Source organism: Zootoca vivipara, chromosome Z (genome assembly GCF_963506605.1).
Source record: "Zootoca vivipara chromosome Z, rZooViv1.1, whole genome shotgun sequence".
In the NCBI taxonomy this organism is placed as follows: domain Eukaryota; kingdom Metazoa; phylum Chordata; class Lepidosauria; order Squamata; family Lacertidae; genus Zootoca; species Zootoca vivipara.
This window is the reverse complement of record NC_083294.1, coordinates 29,791,544-29,810,502: the sequence shown is the minus strand read 5'-3', so window position 1 is coordinate 29,810,502 and position 18,959 is coordinate 29,791,544. Positions and strand designations below refer to the sequence as shown.

Sequence of the window (18,959 nt, the reverse complement as noted above, 5' to 3'; positions counted from 1 at the left end):
GGCTGAAAACGTCCCCCCATCCCAAATTCAAGCAACTGAGTCCTATTACCATGCTTCTTAGTTTCCATATACATTCAGTAATACCTTCCTTGGGCTGGTGGCTTGTTTTTAATTGGTTTTAAATGTTGCCCTACAATGAAAACATTGCATTTTTCTTTAAGATGTGGTGGTGGTGGTAGGATCGAAGACCCAGTGCTGAAATTGTACGCTTAGTTACATCACACTCACAGGTTCAACAGTACATTCTAGGACCAGAGGCAGTTTTAGGATAGCGCAACTGCACTGTATGCTGCATTGCAAGGGGTGCCACAAAAACGCTGCAGAATAGAGTGCAAGAAAAGCCCCCCCCCCAAGTTTGTCTTACACAGGGCGCCACTGAAAGTTGAGAGCCCAAAATATGCCACTGCCAGGATGTATACGGAAAAAGCAGCAGCTACAGGTGCTGAAGCATAAAATGGCCAGTTACACTTACATGTATCGTAGGGTTGAAGCATGCCTGGGTCACACTAAAAGCCCATAGTTTGGAAACCACTTTTTATCTATTTACCTCAATGGTTTCCCCATGAATTTGCCTGGCCTGGAGAACTCCAGCCTTAACAGAGCAACAGTATTTATAGTTCTGCCAATGCTTTACTATTCAACTAGTCTCTCTCCCTCCCACACTGAGATCCCAGTTTGTTTAATTAAATATATAAATAAAAGTCTGCATAATCAGAGAAATGTATATTTATGGATTTACCTTATTTCTGTAATTAAACAGGCATTTATTTCAGTTTATATAATTTATAATTGCTTCATCTGGGATTACATATTTATTTTTCTTCAAAGTGACAAGGAGGAAGTTTTATTATAAAATTTTAATTTACAGTATTTTCCATTTTTAACATATATATAACATTAGGGCTTGTCATTTAAGGACAATTTTTTTAAAAAAAAATTTGCTCAATGAGGGGTTCTAAAAATATGTGATATGTGGTAAATTGAGATCTGTTTGAAATACACTAAAAAAAGCCGAAAACTCGCATTTTGAAGCGAAGTTAGTTTTTAATCATTTTATACAAGAAATTTTGTTTCCAGCTGTAACAACATATCATTGCTTTATCTTATAATGTCCTATTATAGTAAAAAAGAGAAAAGAATAACATTAGAATTAATAACAAGTTTAATCAAGTCCTGTTTTGATTCATTTCTTGACAAAAGCCGATGACCTGCTTCTTGGCCTCTGAAGTAGCCCTCCCTTTTTTCCTGTGTACTTGCATAGGCTCCTGCGCTCTCTTTACTTTATTGTGGTCAGCAACAAGTTTTGTATTTTCTTCAGTGATCAAGCCGATATCAATAAATGCAGCGGCGGTAATTGCAGCTGTGGCACGAAGACCAACATTGTATCTGATGCATTGCATAGCAACATTAGGTATATCTAATGTATTGTACTGTTTTTCTCCATTAGAAGTTGAAGGAACTGTTAAATCATAATTTGATTCACTTCCATCTTCTGTATCAGTTTCTTTTTCCTCATTTCCAACCCTGGAGGAACTTTCTTCATGTGATGGAAGTGAAGAAGTCTGCAAGCATTCCCTTTTATATTCAGCATCAGCAAATCTTGTTCTCTTCTCGCTTTTGCTTCTTTATCAGTCTGGTATGTTCTGGAAAATCTGGCAAACCAATTTGGTGTGGTCCAATAGAACCAATCTTGTTTCTCTGGCCTTTAATGAAAGCAAGTTATTTCACTGGGGTCTTTTTGTCTTTAGAGCATGTACAATTAATGTGAGCTTCTTTTGTGCAATCTGTAGCACAGACAAATTCAGAGTACACAATCATTTCACATTTGCAATTTAGAATGTCAAAGAGCTTGTCAAGTTTTTAAGCAAAGGCTTCTTTAATATCTAACTTGCCCCTTCCAAGAGATATGTTTTTTGCTTGCTCCCAACTTTCTTGACTCTTTGCTAATACTGTAACTATTGAATTCACAACAGGGAAAATAAAAGAACAGTTTGCTCGTTCCCATTTTTCAAGTACTTTAGGATATATGTCTTTTGCAACACTGGCAGCTGGATAGTTTCTCATATCCTCACTACTTTGTTCTCTCAGCAACAGTCCATATCTTAACACGTCTCACAAAGTTGGTAATTCAGAAGGCAACATGTCTCTTCCACTTCCAATAAGGTTGCTCATATGTGTGAATGTTCCCTGTCTTGTTCTTTTTCATAGTCATAGTGAAGCAGTTATCACTGGTTGTAGAAATCAAAAAAAGATATCACATACCGTTGTATAATATTAATATTAATAGTACAGATAACTACAATACATCTATAAGAGAACTACAATACAGTGGTACCCCGCAGACGAATGCCTCATGCAATGAAAAACTCACAAGACGAACGCGTTGCGTGAGGCGTCTCGCAAGACAAAGTTTCCTATGACCGTGCTTCGCAAGACGAATAGGAACGCATTAACTAAATGGGTAGACCGGGAAAATTTTAAACTGTGCTTTGCAAGTTTTTTGCTATGTGAAGCAACTTGCAGAACGAATTAATTTTATCTTGCAAGGTACCACTGTATCTTGTAATCAATTTTAGGCACTTATCAACATCTGTTTTCATGAAAATTGGGGAATAACCTATACGTTTAAATGACAGATTTTTTAAAAAAAATGTTGAAAAGTAGGAATTTTTCACATAGATATTTACCAAGCAAGACCTAATATTTACAAGTAACCAAAATATATTTCAAATTACCTAATCCTACCACAACTTTTTAACATCCCTCAAATCAGGATTTCTAAAGATGAAAAATTCAACGCGCCCTAATATAACATATTCATTTAGTATATTAATAGCTCCACAGAGCTTCTTGACTTCCCTGCATCCCGTCATCTGGTTTTTTAAATATCTATTTCATATTCACACACATTTGTATCGTCTCCATTCTGTCTTTTTCCTTAGATATTTTGAACTTTAAACATCTGTAGATAAGTCAATCTGTTTGACGATACAAGATTTATCTCAGTCCTGCTAGTGTCTTTAGATGTTTACAATGATTGTCTATATATTGAATAAATTTACTTCAGTCACTCTGGAACGTTTGGTTGCTCTGGTTTTGGATTTTTACCATCAACTGTGCTAATTCTCTCTAAGAGGAGACTCTTGAGAGTCCCATGGACTGCAAGAAGATCAAACCTATCAATTCTTAAGGAAATCAGCCCTGAGTGCACCCTGGAAGGACAGATCGTGAAGCTGAGGCTCCAATACTTTGGCCACCTCATGAGAAGAGAAGAATCCTTGGAAAAGACCCTGATGTTGGGAAAGATTGAGGGCACTAGGAGAAGGGGACGACAGAGGACAAGATGGTTGGACAGTGTTCTCGAAGCTACCAACATGAGTCTGACCAAACTGCGGGTGGCAGTTCAAGACAGGAGTGCCTGGCGTGCTATGGTCCATGGGGTCACGAAGAGTCGGACACGACTAAACGACTAAACAACAACAAAGTGCTAATTCTGCATAGTCCATCATCTTCACCTGCCATTCTTCTATCATTGGTAATTCTTGCTGTTTCCATTTTTGGGCCAGTAAAGTCCTAACTGCCATTGTGGCATACATAAACAGTCTCTTATCTACCTTTGAAATTTCTTCTCCTGTCATGCCTAACAAGAACGCTTCAGGTTTTTTTGGGGGAAAGTATATTTATTTATTTTTTAAAAAAATTTCATTATAAATCTTTCCCCAAAATCTTTTAACTTTATCACATGTCCATCACATATGGTAAAAATCTTCTTTATCCTTACATTTCCAACAGTTCTTGTTTCTCATCCTATACATTTTAGCTAATTTAAAGGTAAAGGGACCCCTGACCATTAGGTCCAGTCATGACCGACTCTGGGGTTGCGGCTCTCATCTCGCATTATTGGCCACAACTCCAGCTTCCAGGTCATGTGGCCAGCATGACTAAGCCGCTTCTGGCGAACCAGAGCAGCACACGGAAACGCCGTTTACCTTCCCGCCGGAGTGGTACCTATTTATCTACTTGCACTTTGACGTGCTTTTGAACTGCTAGGTGGGCAGGAGCTGGGACCGAGCAACGGGAGCTCACCCGATTCGAACCACCAACCTACTGATCGGCAAGCCCTAGGCTCTGTGGTTTAGCCCACAGCGCCACTCGCGTCCCTTTAGCTAATTTAGTTGGAGTTAAATACCACCTATACATCATTGCAAGGAGCAAGTTTTAGGGAGCATAAATGTTAGAATGCCTGAATACAAATTGGTGAGATGTCTAACACCTTTTAAAAGTATGGTCAGGAAGGTGCATTTTGTTTGGCGCTTGGATTTGTTGTCATTTTCTTGCTCTTTTTCCATTGGCATTCTTCCCTAATCCCCCCGGACTCTGCTGCTAACAGGACTGCTCCAACCATCTGGGATTTTGCTGTACCCAATAATAAAGCAACCCTTACAAAAAAAAAGTATGTTTGACAGGGCCATCGTTTCCAAGATTAAATGACAACAGTACAGCAACGAGTCCTGTTTAGCAGCAGCATCCGCTCTGTTTCTGATGTTCGGGTTGGGAGTTTGATTGCGTATGTAACCAAAAGTGGCCCAACAAGGACTGAGCATGCATGGGTGATTTGAAATGGTGAGTGCTGTGGTGGCTGGCACCCATTTGTACTGGTAGGGTGCAAGGCAAGATACCCAACCGAGCCAGAGTCGATTGACAGGTGCAACCACAGCCAATGTAAGACAGAGCCAATTCCTTCTGGTTTTTCTCCCTATCCTTTTCTTCCCTGCCGAAGTCTACAAGGGCAACGTTGAGGCTAAGGAGGAGGAAGCTGACAGGCAGGGCCACTCCTTGGATTGGTTGTAAGAAGGTGGGCAGATGGGACCTGCCTGGGGACAGACTAAGGCTGTTAGAGCAGTGCCTCCATTGCCCCAATGGACTAGCCTCCTTTGGGTGAGTGAGAGTCATTGGGAAAGCAAGAAAGGGGGAATGCAATGGAGGAGCTGGAATCCTGAACAGGAACATTGAATGCTGTTGGTGTTTTGTTGCAGTTCCTACTTGTTTTGCCTACTGGTATTTCCCCTTTCATCAATCTAACCAGCTGCAACCCTCACATCTAGCAGGCCAGTTGATGGCCTTCTATGGGCCAGATCATTAATTTTATTTGTAGATTTATACTCTGCCTTTCGATCAAGCGATCTATGAAACAGCTGTCAACTGAATACAAATAAACACAACCAAACCTATATCCAGAAGCTCTTGTTTGTGTGGCTGCTGGCAGGTGCCTGTGTCCTTCCCTTCACTTCTGCAACCCCAAGACAAATGGGGAAATAGCAGCAGGTCAAAGGTGGAACATCTGCTTTGGTCCCTTGTTCGATCCGAGCATTTACAGGTAGGGCTGGGAATGTTCCGCCTGTGGGAGACACTGCCACTCAGCACTGACACTACTGAGAGAGATGGACCAATGATCTGAGTCAGGATTTGGCAGCTCCCTAGGTTCATAATTGGTTGTTGGAGCACTGTTTGTTCTAGCACTGGGTAAGGGGGTGGGAACAAAACAACCGGCAGCTTCTGCTTCTCTGGATGATTGACAGTGTTTCTCCTGAAAGAAGGCTTGTGTGTGTGGAGTTGGCCTTTCTTCCTCTGAACGGTCGAAGAGTACCCTTCCTCTGACTTCTAAAGAATAATAATCTCCAGGATTATTCCTGGTGTTTCCACATTAGGAGTTTACTCTGGAACTGCTACATTTTGCTCCTTCATTTTTTTTACAGGGCATCTCCACATCATTGTCCTATTTCCCCAAGGTTTTCACTTCTCTTTGGGGAACTCTGAAAATCTGACACTGGCACTGCATGGGTAGATCACCCTAGCTACGGTACTTGGAAGATGTGTGGTTTCAAATGTGCATAGCCCCATTTTAGTGGCAGGTTTTTGTTCTAAATCATCATCATCATCATCATCATCATTAGTGGGTGGTGTTCAACGCTAGTCACTCTCAGAATAGACCCAATGAAGTTAATGGAAATGACAAACAGGTTCATTAGAGTAGTGGGTCTACTCTAAGGAGGGCTTAGGTGGATATTACCTCAACTTTAAATTTGCACTGAAACACTCATGTAAACATCAATCCTTAAGATATTCACATGATACACACCTAAATAAACTCATATTTTAAAAACTGATTTGAAATAAACACACATTTCTAAAATGACATGCTTGGTATACACGCAGAGACACACTGGAAAAACTGTTTCACTTCCACATTTGCATCTGTGCACATTGTTTACAGAAGAACAGTGACCAGGCAACAATAAAACAGGAACAGGAAACCTCTAGCCTAAGCCAAATTAGGCCCTCCAAGAGGCTTAATTAGCCCCACAATGCTGTCATCCCCACCTGCCCCTGCTGGGTGCCCTATGGCATCAGATGTGGAAATAGGTAGAGGTGCAGCTGCAAATGAACAATCTAGCACATTAAACCATGGTGCCAATTATCCCTTGGCAAGTGGGGCTTTTGCAATTGACCTCAAATATAGCCCCAGCTATGTTTGGTTTCACTTGGGAGCTCCCAACTGTTGCTCCTGAGTGGAGCTGACCCCTGCTAGAATCAGCTCCACTTGAGCACTCCCAAGTGAAACCAATCCCAGGCCAGCTTGCATTTAGGGGCCTAATGCAGTTCAATTTTTATTGTATGTAGCCAAGGCCTTCACAATGAACAGCAAGGGACAAAAGCATGGCTTTCCTCTAAAATCAAACAACTGAAGTCTATAAAGGGCTAAAGCATAAAAGTTTACAAACACAAAATTTAAAATTAAGAATAGATTAAAAAAAAATCTGAGTAAATGCAAAAGCCCTACTTGCTGAGGCAGAATGGGAGAGAATGAAAGCTGCCACCTTGGAAACACCCAAGTTGTCAATTTTTGTTGTCGGATGATCTTGTGAAGTGCTTAATTGAAGTATTTAAATATAGTGGGTGCTGGTTTCAGATTAGGGAAATGAAGTCATTTTCCTGCGAAATAAGAGGCAATGTCGCATTTGGCTAGATGAGGTTTACCACAAGCTTCTGTGTGGTTTCTATGCAGAATTAATCTCATTGCAATAAACCAAGCACTGCCTTGCTTTCACACACCCCAAGTATCACTTGTCTTTCATTTCTTAACTATGCTGCAGGGAAAGCATGGATGGGAAACAAAATCTGACCAGTAGGCCAGATCCTCAGCTGTCCTACAATCCAAAGGCATGCTGTTGCTCATCTTCTCTAGGCTACTTCATCTAAGAAACAGGTAGGTAACTGTGTTGGTCTGACGTAGTCGAAACAGAAAATAAAATAAAAATTCCTTCCAGTAGCACCTTAGAGACCAACCAAGTTTGTCATAGGTATGAGCTTTCGTGTGCATGCACACTTCTTCAGAAAGATCTAAGAAAGACTGTGAGGGTTAAAAATAGGTGTGCATGAACTGTGTAGAACAGGGAAGGGGAATCTAGCAGAGATTATGGACTTTGGAATTCCAGGAACTTCCAGAGGGCCATACCTGATGTAGAAAAGATGAAAACTTCTCTCCCATTTTGTAACATTTGGAATTTGAGATCATTAACAAAGCTGATTGGCAATAGGGTTCAGTATCAACAAAAGGAAAAAGTACTTTCCCAACACACTAAGGATAATTTATGGAATTTGCAAGTATAAGATGAGGTTGTGATAGTCACAGGCTTAGAGAGCTTTTGTAAGGGATTCTTAGACAGGTTCATGGAGGACAACTGTGAAAGTGCTTATTAAACCATGCAGAAATAGTGGAACATGTGGTCCCCCACATGTTGCTGGACTCTGGCTCCCATCACCCCTGAGCACTGGCTGTCCTGGCTAGTGCTGATGGGAATTGAGAGTCCAGCAACACCTGGGAGGATCACAGGTTAGCTAACCTTGAAGTAAATGGATTTTGATCTCATGTAGCAATCCAAGTCTTTGTGTTCTGCATGCTGTTTTCCAACAAAATTCTGCACAGATTAACCCAGATCTAGTGCAAAGGAACACTGAATTCCACCACATGTAGAATTTTACTTACATTTATTTAGCTTCAGCTCAGTAGGGAGACAGCAAGCATCTAGGAAAGGCTTATTCCCTATTCTTGCCCCCCACTCCCTTTGATGGAGACAGAATTGTGAAAAGTCATGGGGGAAAGGTGAAAGAGCTTTTGTCATATCTACAGAAAGTTAGCTGGAACTGAGACAGCTATGGTTGCATTATACATGAAACCACCTGTTGAATAGAATATTAAGCCACAAGCCAGCTGCTCTGAAAAGAAATGCCACTTTTTTATTAGCAGAGAGAGAGATGCAGAAAATGCTGGTTTCAAAATATGACCAGAAACGCCACAGTGAAGGCAAGCTATTCTTACCCAAAACACCTAATGCATAGATCGGCAGAGGGCTGAGGCTGAAAGAGCACGCAAACTATGTCAGCTGTTTCTGATGTTATAATTTTTCTGCTTGCAAAAATGTGTGCAGGGAAGTGCCTGGGCAACAGCACAAAGCACCACGCTAGAGCTGCATCTTGGAGCAAACACACCTGGCATTTGCATTTCAACCTTCTTTTCTCGGTGCAAAACCAGGTTCCACTTCAGAAAGTCACCAGCTTCCAGGCAACAGGCCTCAGAAGCACGTATGGCTGGTGGTGAGGTTTATGACTCAGAAAGATTTACAGAAAGATGGTGTGTTTGCATGAAGAGGTGCCTCTGTATTGGGCTATTGCATCACAAGCAGCTTGATCATGATGTTCCACACTTTATAAAAAAGCGAACACAAGCAGGGAAATTATGTGTGTCACCCTGTTCACTCCCCCAAACCTGAATGGTCCTGTATGCTAACAAACGTCAAAGAAAAAGTTCACAGAGGAATTAGAACCATGTTAGGTCACTGAGGAAGCCCCACAAAGGGCTGAGGAACCTGCAGTCCTCTAGACGCTGTTGAACTACAACTCCCATCAGCCCCAGCCAGCATAACTAACAATCAGAGGTGATTGGAGTTAGGAGTCCAGCAGTTATCTTGAGGGTCACAGTCAACCCAGCTGTACCAGACAGCAATGATGTGGTACAAATACTCAAGCAAAGGGTTGGTAGAGTAATGGAAACAACCAGCCCTGGACACTTTGCTGGTGACCAACTTGTATGGTACTTGAAGACCACAGGAGGCTAAGCTACAATCTATACTCTTGCCCTGGATTTGTGTTTTCCTGGAGAAGCATTAAATGACACCCCATCCTCCCTCACTTCTGCTGCAGCAGCACTGTCCAAAATACATCACTTCTATGCAAAACTCAGCTTTAGGTCTCTATTTTTTGGCACTCCTAGAGGAATCTTAACAGCTTATCTTACTTTGATGCATGAAGGGAAAGCCACCAAGCACCAAAAATGCCACCAGGGAAGTTCAGCATTACTTCCTGTTTACTAATAGAGAACAGATTTTCACAGCTCCTTAATGGGTCTTTTCTTTCTTCAGTTTGGCATGTCAAAGGTCAATTATAGCAATGACCCTGTGCACCTGTTTCTGGTCATACCTCAGATCATGTGGAGTTGGGAGTTGCTTTCCTTTTCCCAGGGGAAAAAAAAGTCCACTGGCGTAGCTAGTTGAAGCCGTTTGCCAACCCCTATTTGACAAAAAGGTGTTCCAGCTACAGGAAATGGATTTGGCCCAGATCTTGCCAGATTCACCAGTGGAAATATGTTAAACCACAGCAGACGTTCTACTACCTCTTTCAGTTCTTTCAACGCCTCCCTCTGCCTGAGATTAAAAACATATAAAATATTTTCAGGCATTTACTCTCAAATACATTGTGAAGCTAATTTCACAGAAATAGAAACATGCATAAAAACTTTTTTTAAAAAGACTGAACTGCGTGAACTGGAGACATAGGCAAGGAGTCTGCATCTGAACTAAGTGTTGCATTGTTAGCCATGATTAACAACTGAAGCATAGATGCAAGTCCAATGTGGGCTGGGTGGCAGGAAGTTTACATTCAATTCAGGGACAGAAAAAGTGGGTCTTTAGCAGCTACTTGAGGGGCTTTTGCAATGGCAGGTAATGACTTCCTGTGTCACCAGAAATAGCAGCCCTTGATATCCCAACTTTGTCCTGGCCAAGAGCTGCAACACGAGAGAAAGGAGTCCCACCGTGCTGAAAGGACCCATAAGGTCGTACTCCTGGCGAATGGCTTACATTCATACCTCATTTGCACATACACAGACTCCTTTGTTCGTGGCCAAAAAAAGCTATTTTGTACAGGCAGTGAGGTTGTTGGGCACAGTTTCTTCACTTAAGACATTCACTTGAATTCTAGCAAAAGTGTCCTCTGTGTGCTATTCCTATTCCTACTGGTACAAAAGGCAGCTACTGAGAAAGGCCCGTAGTTCCAAAACGAAACTGGTAAGTTGCTCAGCTAGCAGAGAGATTCGCAACTCAAGGAGCACAGAATTTAAGGAGGTTGGCTTTGTTTCCTTTCTTTTCTTGAGGTATTTTCCAGAACAGGGCTCAACTGCTTCAGGCCTTCCCTCGAAACAGCAGTGGCAATGGTTAATTTTAGATGCTGGACTTAATGGTCTTATGCAGGGGCCGATCTACTATGAAACTAATGAAGCTTAAGCTTCAGGGCCCTTAATCCCAGAGGGGCTCCAGAAGTGACTTTAGTGCAGCTGCACAAGTCAAATCGATTACTTTTTCAACAATCCCAAAGTTTGAGAGACATTAGCACAAACGTTGCAAAGGTAGAGTCTCGCGGGACAGCAATTTCAATCAAAATATGAGATGCAGTAGTTGAATTATTATTATTTAATTGTGGTGACGTGTCATGAAACCACCCCATTGAGGAAGACAACCGTGGTTACCCATACCTTGTTCCTGGTTGACAAGGGGCCCCCATAACAGAGCAAGCTTCAGGGCCCCAAAAATGTAGGCCCACCACTGGTTTTATGGCAAGTCAGTGCGTTTTCCCACCTGTATGGAGGAACATTGCCTCATTTTGTGCTGGCATCCTTGGTACTAGATATGAGTACCAGCACCTCATTTTTTTTAACCAAAGAAACCACAGCTGGGAACCCCTTCCTCATTCATCTTGTTCCAGTAACTTCAAAAACGTGAAAAGTCAGTCCTGCTGCCATGTCTGTCGGCCTCCATGCTCATTTTGCTTTGGGGACCATGAGCTCTGCCCCAGAGTCCTGCCCTGACAGTGCCACTGCTCCTAATTCAATTACTTTCCTATTGCTGACAAGGTGAGAGGCTATCAACGAAGTAGGAGTAAATCCTTGGCAGGCCAAAGCAAAAAGAAAGGAAAAGAAAAAGCACAAGGCAAAAATATATATTCAAGAACCAAAATGAAGAGAGGGCAACAAGGTGGTTTCAGATGGACTAGGAGGAGCTATCATGGCAAAAGAAAAACAACGCAGGATATGGGGAAGGGGAAGATGTCTCTGCGCACGAATTGTCGTTTGCAGATCTGGTAAGGAAGGACCCCCAGCATAATTTTCTGGCTCCAGCCATGCAGCTTTCCTCCCTCGCCACAAAATTTCCTGTACCTGCTTTCCTATCAATATGGCAAGTTTGAGCCATCAGCAGGCAATGGGGAGAACCCTAAAAGCTTCCAACACCTGGCACTTGCTTATCTTTGAAGGTGTTTGGAGACTGGCAGCGGGTGGAGAGAGTTCTCTCCCCCACACTTCTAAGGACACTCACTGGTCCTTTGGTGAGCAAAACTATGGAGTGCCGGTGTAAAGAATGCCAGCTGAGCAAAGTTAGCATTACAGTTCAGTTTCAACAGCAAAAAGGCACAACAAGATCTGGCACCTCGAGTGCTGCAGCGGACGTTGATTCCTTCACGCACCAAATGAGTCCATTGTGCCGTGAAAGCCAAAGGGAGTTGGACAACAAAAGACCCCCCCAAAATGGGATAGTGTGTGTGTGTGTGTGTGTGTGTGTGTGTGTGTAGGCAAATAAACTGCCTGGGCTGGCTGACAATCAAGTAATCCCATGGGGAACTCTCCTCCTCTTGCGAGCAGAAGGTCAAGTCTGTGAGGTATATTGCGAAAAGCTCTCTCTCATTCCTGGATCCGCAATCCCCAAAATTCCGGAAGCCTGGGACAAGCTAGGCTTGCAGCCCCAGGAAGCGGGCTGTATTCAGCACGTCATCTCTAGTTAGGTAGCAGCCACAGAGCTGGCGGTAACCTGTGAAAGACTCCCGGCCATGCAGAACTCGCCAGTTGTCCACAAACAGGGCCTGCAGAAAGAACGAATGGGAAATTTGTGTCCATGCCGCAAGGTTCTTCATATACCTGTTACATCATTGGCATCTGGTTAGGTAATATTAGCAGGAACAGACACGTAGCTTGTCTCCCCAATTCTTTTGGAAATGGAAGACAAGCTGAGGAAGCTGCTTTATACAAGGGTCAGAAGATCTGTCCACCCAACCCAGGGTTGTCTGCACAGCTTTGCATTACAACTCTCTTAGTGGGGGGTAGGAGAGCTGAAAATAATGCCATTATATTTTGCATCTGGCAACCAATGAACCCCTTTGGTTTCAGACAGTACACAGGTACAAGAGTCTAAAAAGCCTGGAACACAAGTTCTCATAGCCCTCTAGTGGCTATGGTGGATCATTGACCACAGTGAAATGTATTTACTAGACGTGTATACCTGATTCCAACCAAACTAAGCCTCCTGATGTATATTGTGCTCTAGGAGGCTGAGTTTGGTCAGAATCAAGCATATACTTCCAGAGTTAATGCTAAAAACATTACTTCTGGTCAATGAGCCACCATAGCTGCTGGAAGACCATATGAAAATTTGCATCCCAGGCTTCTTAGACCTGTCTACCCATGCATTAGCTGAAACCAAAGGGGTGCATTGGTTACCAGATGTGATTCCCCCGCACCCCAGCTCTCCTACATCACTATCTGGGCCTCAGGCAGAGGGGTCTTTCCCAACACTTGAAATGGAGAGGCCACGTATTGAAGGAGCATGTGTCTGTCTGTGTATAAAACTGTGTGTAGCTGTGATGAGGCTACTTAGTACAGCAATAATGGGGGTAAGTGACCTGGCTCCTTTCTCCCTCCACCCCAACTTTGAAAGGTGGGTTGGTCCGCACACCTGCCAATCATCTGGAGTCATTTGTGGCATCGCAGAGGGCCTTCTTGGCATTTGCACTCACTCTGTAGAACACCCTCCTGTCAGATGTCAAGGAAACAAACAACTATCTGACTTTTAGAAAACATCTGAAGGCAGCCCTGTATAGGGAAGTTTTTAAATATTTGATGTTTTACTGTTTAAAAACATTTAGCTAAACGTTTTTACTTTGTTGGAAGCCACCCAGTCTAGATGGGCAGCATATAAATAATAAATTATCACCATAACAATAATCAGGGGATGACTTCAGAAGGTCTCTCTCTCAGCACCTCTCAACTGATGGCTGCTGAGAGCAGCCCCAATCTGAGCCACATCTTTACTTGCTCTACACCAGGCATCCCCAAACTTGGCCCTCCAGCTGTTTTGGGACTACAATTCCCATCATCCCTGACCACTGGTCCTGTTAGCTAGGGATCATGGGAGTTGTAGTCCCAAAACAGCTGGAGGGCCAAGTTTGGGGATGCCTGCTCTACACCATATGTCACATATGATGTCAGACCTTGGACAGATGGGCATGGTTTGGGTAAAAACAGCCTCACGGGCTAAACTGGCCTGTGGGCTTGAAGTTCCCCACAATATGAACATAAACAACTACTTTATACCGAGAATTGAGTGTCTGTTGCCCACTTCACTCTTGAGCAGATGTTAGTTTAGTGTTAAGTTAGTGCTGGGAGCCTTAGTATGTTCCCTTCGTGTTTCCCCTGAGATGCTTGAAAGAGATAACAAGGATGGTTCAGATATAGCACACATATATTTCTGCCCTCCTGCGTGGAAGAGGTTGGACACAAAGCGAAGAACAGCCCTGTTGGATCAAGCCAAAAAGGCTCCACAAGTACAGCGTTCTGCTATCACTGTGTTCAACCAGATGCCTATTGAGAAGCTTGCAGGGAAGACCCGAGCAGCCCTCTCCCCACCTGTGATTCCTAGCAAGTGGCAGTATCTCTGGCAGTGGGGATAGAACACAGCCATTGTTGTCACTAGGAGACATGAATAGCCTTCTTCTCTGTGATCATGTCCAACCCTCTTTTAGTGCCATCCAAATTGCTGGCAATCTCTACCTCTTGTGGGGGCTAATTCTGTAGTTTAGCAATGGAAGAGCACTTAGGTCTGAGCTGCTAGTACCAAATGCCTCCACACCAAAGCCACATGCTGATCTGCTCGTCATGACTTTACCTTGCCCGGCTTCAGCTTCACCCAGAGCTCATTCTCTGGTCTCCTTAGCTCGGCGGTGAGAGTGCGGTGTGCACTGTACCAGCGGTGCACAGTGTCGTAAGGCACCGTGTTAATGACGGCTCGGTCGTAGTTGTTGTACCTAAAATAAAGCAGCAGACGGGAACATCCACAGTGCACTACTTAAGAATTGCAATCACCACATGAGAACAAGTAGGTCTCTAAGGATCCACATGGCAGAGATAGGACTGCTAGAAGTGCTATCTATTTATCAGTGGGAGCAAACGTTTTGTGTATATCAGAGGAGGGGAACCTGTTGTTAAGACTTCAGTTTCTACCAGCTAGTAAGGCTAATGGCCAGGAATGATGGGAACTGTAGTAGAGTAACATCTGTGAAGCCAAAAGTTCCTTATACCTGTGCACACATAAACTGTACTTGCGTTTTCTGTAAAAATTACGGGGAAGGACAGGAATAGTGTAAGGTGTGCACAGCCATTAAATTTGCCCAAATGGTGCATCTTTTAGTAGCTTCACCCCTGTGATTTTTTTTTAAAAAGCAAACATTAATTTTTGGGGAGTCATTCTATTCAGTAGGAACTTGCCAGGGGGTGGGGGCAGGAGGTAATTTTGCAGCACAATTTGATTTCCCTTCTTGACCAGTCAGATTCTGTAATAAAGTGGCAAATATTTTATCAGCACAAGATCCACCACGGAGCCTCACCTGGGCTCTGGTACAGGACTATTTGCTGCGAAGCAGCATGCTGGGATGGCTAGAGGAACAAAAAAGGACTGTAGATATATCTAGGATCAAAACCCTGCTCAGCTCTGGCTGAACTCTGACTGCTTAAGGCCTCATCTGCACTATACATTTAAAGCAGTATTGTGTCACTTTAAAACAGTCACAGCCTGGGAACTGTAGTTTGGTAAGTGTGCTGAGTTGTTAGGAGAACAACTATTCCCTCCACAGAACTACAGTTCCCAGTGTTTCCCAGGAAGAGGTACTGGTGGTTAAACCACTCGGGCATCTCTTCTGGTGGTGGAACATGCAATTCGACCATGTTTGCATGAACACAAACTGCTCCAACTGATGTTGCCACAACTCCAGAATCCAGTAGTGCCCAGCATACCAAGTCAGAGGTTGCAGAGTCACCCCCTAAGGAGTCACAATGGGTTCTTGATACAGAACCTGATGCTGGAGACCAGGGGGGCTGCTAAACTGGAGTCTGGTGGGCCCCCTGGACCAGATTCCTCAACACCAAATAATAATAATAATAATAATAATAATAATAATAATAATAATAATATATTTATACCCCGCCCATCTGGCTGGGTTTCCCCAGCCACTCTGGGTGGCTTCCAACAGAAAAATAAAATACAATAATTTATTAAACATTAAAAGCCTCCCTAAACAGGGCCGCCTTCAGTTGTCTTTTAAAAGTAAAATAGTTGCTTATTGCCTTGACATCTGTTGGGAGGGCGTTCCACAGGGCAGGCGCCACTACCGAGAAGGCCCTCTGCTTGGTTCCCTGCAACTTGGCTTCTCGCAATGAGGGAACCACCAGAAGGCCCTCGGTGCTGGACCTCAGTGTCTGGGCAGAATGATGGGGGTGGAGACGCTCCTTCAGGTATACTGGACCGAGGCCATTTAGGGCTTTAAAGGTCAGCACCAACACCTTGAACTGTGCTCGGAAACATACTGGGAGCCAATGTAGATCTTTCAAGACCGGTGTTATGTGGTCTCGGCAGCCGCTCCCAGTCACCAGTCTAGCTGCCGCATTCTGGATTAGTTGTAGTTTCCGGGTCACCTTCAAAGGTAGCCCCACGTAGAGCGCATTGCAGTAGTCCAAGTGGGAGATAACTAGAGCATGCACCACTCAGGTGAGACAGTCTGCAGGCAGGTAGGGTCTCAGCCTGTCTACCAGATGGAGCTGATAGACAGCTGCCCTGGACACAGAATTGACCTGCGCCTCCATGGACAGCTGTGAGTCCAAAACGACTCCCAGGTAGCGCACCTGGTCCTTAAGGGGCACAGTTACCCCATTCAGGACCAGGGAGTCCCGCACACCTGCCCGCCTCCTGTCCCCCACAAACAGTACTTCTGTCTTGTCAGGATTCAACCTCAAGATCCAGGACCCTCACAGGTGCTTTCCCTGGGCCTGAGAAGAGCTGCCTGTCTACAGGCCCATGTGTGGCCTCTTTAAAGACTGTAGCTATCACAAAGGGGGTAGAGCCTAGGACTGGTGACAGAGGCTCAAATGGCCTCAGTCCACCTCTAGCATTCGAGTGGTCTGTGGTGCTGCATAGACCAGTGCAGACACCGGCCAGCTCACCTGATTAAGTAGATCTCGTTGTTCCAAGGGTAGACATTCAAGACAGGCCCAACCCCAATCATGTGGTTGTGGCAGCCCCCCACATTCTCGATATATTCGTGCTTCAGTGGCACCTTGGTCAGGAGCTCAAAGTCATCCGGGGCTTGCTGGAGCACCTGCTCTGCTGCGTAGAAGCCATCCACAAGCAGTGTACGACCACCTGTCCCTTCGTGCCGGAGGCAGTGAAAAACCTGGATGCTGTGGGGGGCAAGGAAGGAGCCGGTCACTTGGTGGCAATAAGTACATTCAGATGGCGGGGGGGGGGGGTATCCTGTTAATGCTCCTGTACTGTTCCTTTCACAATGTATTACCTGTTGCATTATGGAGCTTTGGCTTTTTGACCAATATACTGTACCAGCTAAATGTTGTGCTAAATGTCACTGGGTGTGGTGTGACCCAGCAATTGTAGAAAGTCACTCTTTCTGCATGTGTGCTTCCATTTCCCCATGGGAACCACAGGAAAGAGCTGTAGGCTGGCATTATCACCCCAATTTTCGCCAATTACTCCCACGATCTTCTGGGTTAATGCAGTTGCATGCTGGTTTTGTTCTGGAAGTAATTAACATGGAAATGAGCACAAAACTTCCACTATGTTTCACTAGATTTCCAAAAGTGGCCTTAATGTCATGCGAAAGTTCAAATATAATGTGGAAACTGAATGCAGCCTGGAAAGTGATTGTGTTGTGGCTCTAAGAGTGGTCCCGACAGGTCAGATCAACAAACTCTCTTGTGGTCCTTTGCAGTGGCCTTGTTCTAAACCAGGCGTGGGACACTAGACCTGGCCAACAGTCATAATAATAATAATTTATTATTTATACCCCGCCCATCTGGCCGGGTTTCCCCAGCCACTCTGGGCGGCTTCCAACAGAAACATTAAAATACACTAATTTCTTAAACATTAAAAGCCTCCCTAAACAGGGCTGCCTTCGGATGTCTTCTAAAAATCTGGTAGCTGTTTTCCTTTTTGACATCTGATGGGAGGGCGTTCCACAGGGCAGGCACCACCACCGAGAAGGCCCTCTGCCTGGTTCCCTGCAACTTGGCTTCTCGCAATGAGGGAACCGCCAGAAGGCCCTCGGAGCTGGACCTCAGTGTCCGGGCAGAACGATGGGGGTGGAGACGCTCCTTCAGGTATACTGGACCGAGGCCACTTAGGGCTTTACAGGTCAGCACCAACACTTTGAACTGTGCTAGGAAACATACTGGGAGCCAATGTAGATCTTTCAAGACCGGTGTTATGTGGTCTCGGCGGCCGCTCCCAGTCACCAATCTAGCTGCCGCATTCTGGATTAGTTGTAGTTTCCGGGTCACCTTCGAAGGTAGCCCCACGTAGAGCGCATTGCAGTAGTCCAAGCGGGAGATAACCAGAGCATGCACCACTCTAGTGAGACAATCTGCAGGCAGGTAGGGTCTCAGCCTGCGTACCAGGTGGAGCTGATAGACAGCTGCCCTGGACACAGAATTGACCTGTGCCTCCATGGACAGCTGTGAGTCCAGAATGACTCCCAGGCTGCGCACCTGGTCCTTCAGGGGCACAGTTACCCCATTCAGGACCAGGGAGTCCTCCACACCTGCCCGCCTCCTGTCCCCCACAAACAGTACTTCTGTCTTGTCAGGATTCAACCTCAATCTGTTAGCTGCCATCCATCCTCCAACCACCTCCAGGCGCTCACACAAGACCTTCACTGCCTTCACTGGTTCTGATTTGAAAGAGAGGTAGAGCTGGGTATCGTCCGCATACTGATGGACACCCAGCCCAAACCCCCTGATGAGCTCTCCCAGCGGCTGCATGTAGATGTTAAAAAGCATGGGGGAGAGGACAGAACCCTGAGGCACCCCACAAGTGAGAGCCCAGGGGTCCGAACACTCATCCCCCACCACCACTTTCTGAACACGGCCCAGTAGGAAGGAGCGGAACCACTGTATGACAGTGCCCCCAGCTCCCAACCCCTCTAGACGGTCCAGAAGGATGTTATGGTCGATGGTGTCAAAAGCCGCTGAGAGATCCAGCAGAACTAGGAAACAGCTGTCACCTTTGTCCCTAGCCCGCCGGAGATCATCGACCAGTGCGACCAAGGCAGTTTCAGTCCCATGATGAGGCCTGAATCCCGACTGGAAGGGATCCAAATGGTCCGCTTCTTCCAGGCGTGCCTGGAGTTGTTCAGCAACCACCTGCTCAATCACCTTGCCCAAGAATGGAAGATTTGAGACTGGGCGATAGTTGGCCATATTGGCCGCATCTAAAGATGGTTTTTTAAGAAGCAGTTTA

The 18,959-nt window shown here is 44.8% G+C and overlaps 1 protein-coding gene across 4 annotated transcripts in view; it reads right to left on the bottom strand.

The window, feature by feature from the left end:
- Window positions 1–1,024: 1,024 nt before the first annotated feature.
- Window positions 1,025–18,959, bottom strand: part of TMLHE (trimethyllysine hydroxylase, epsilon) — a 36,716-nt gene continuing 18,781 nt past the window's right edge. For all 4 annotated transcript variants that reach the window (XM_035102983.2, XM_060270647.1, XM_060270648.1 and 1 more), the window contains 3 exons: window positions 16,652–16,888; window positions 14,325–14,463; window positions 1,025–12,246 (listed from right to left, as the gene is read on the bottom strand). In XM_035102983.2, the coding sequence (XP_034958874.2) occupies window positions 12,115–12,246; window positions 14,325–14,463; window positions 16,652–16,888 (508 nt within the window). In that variant the 3' untranslated portion in view covers window positions 1,025–12,114. The remainder of the gene's footprint in view (window positions 12,247–14,324; window positions 14,464–16,651; window positions 16,889–18,959) is intronic.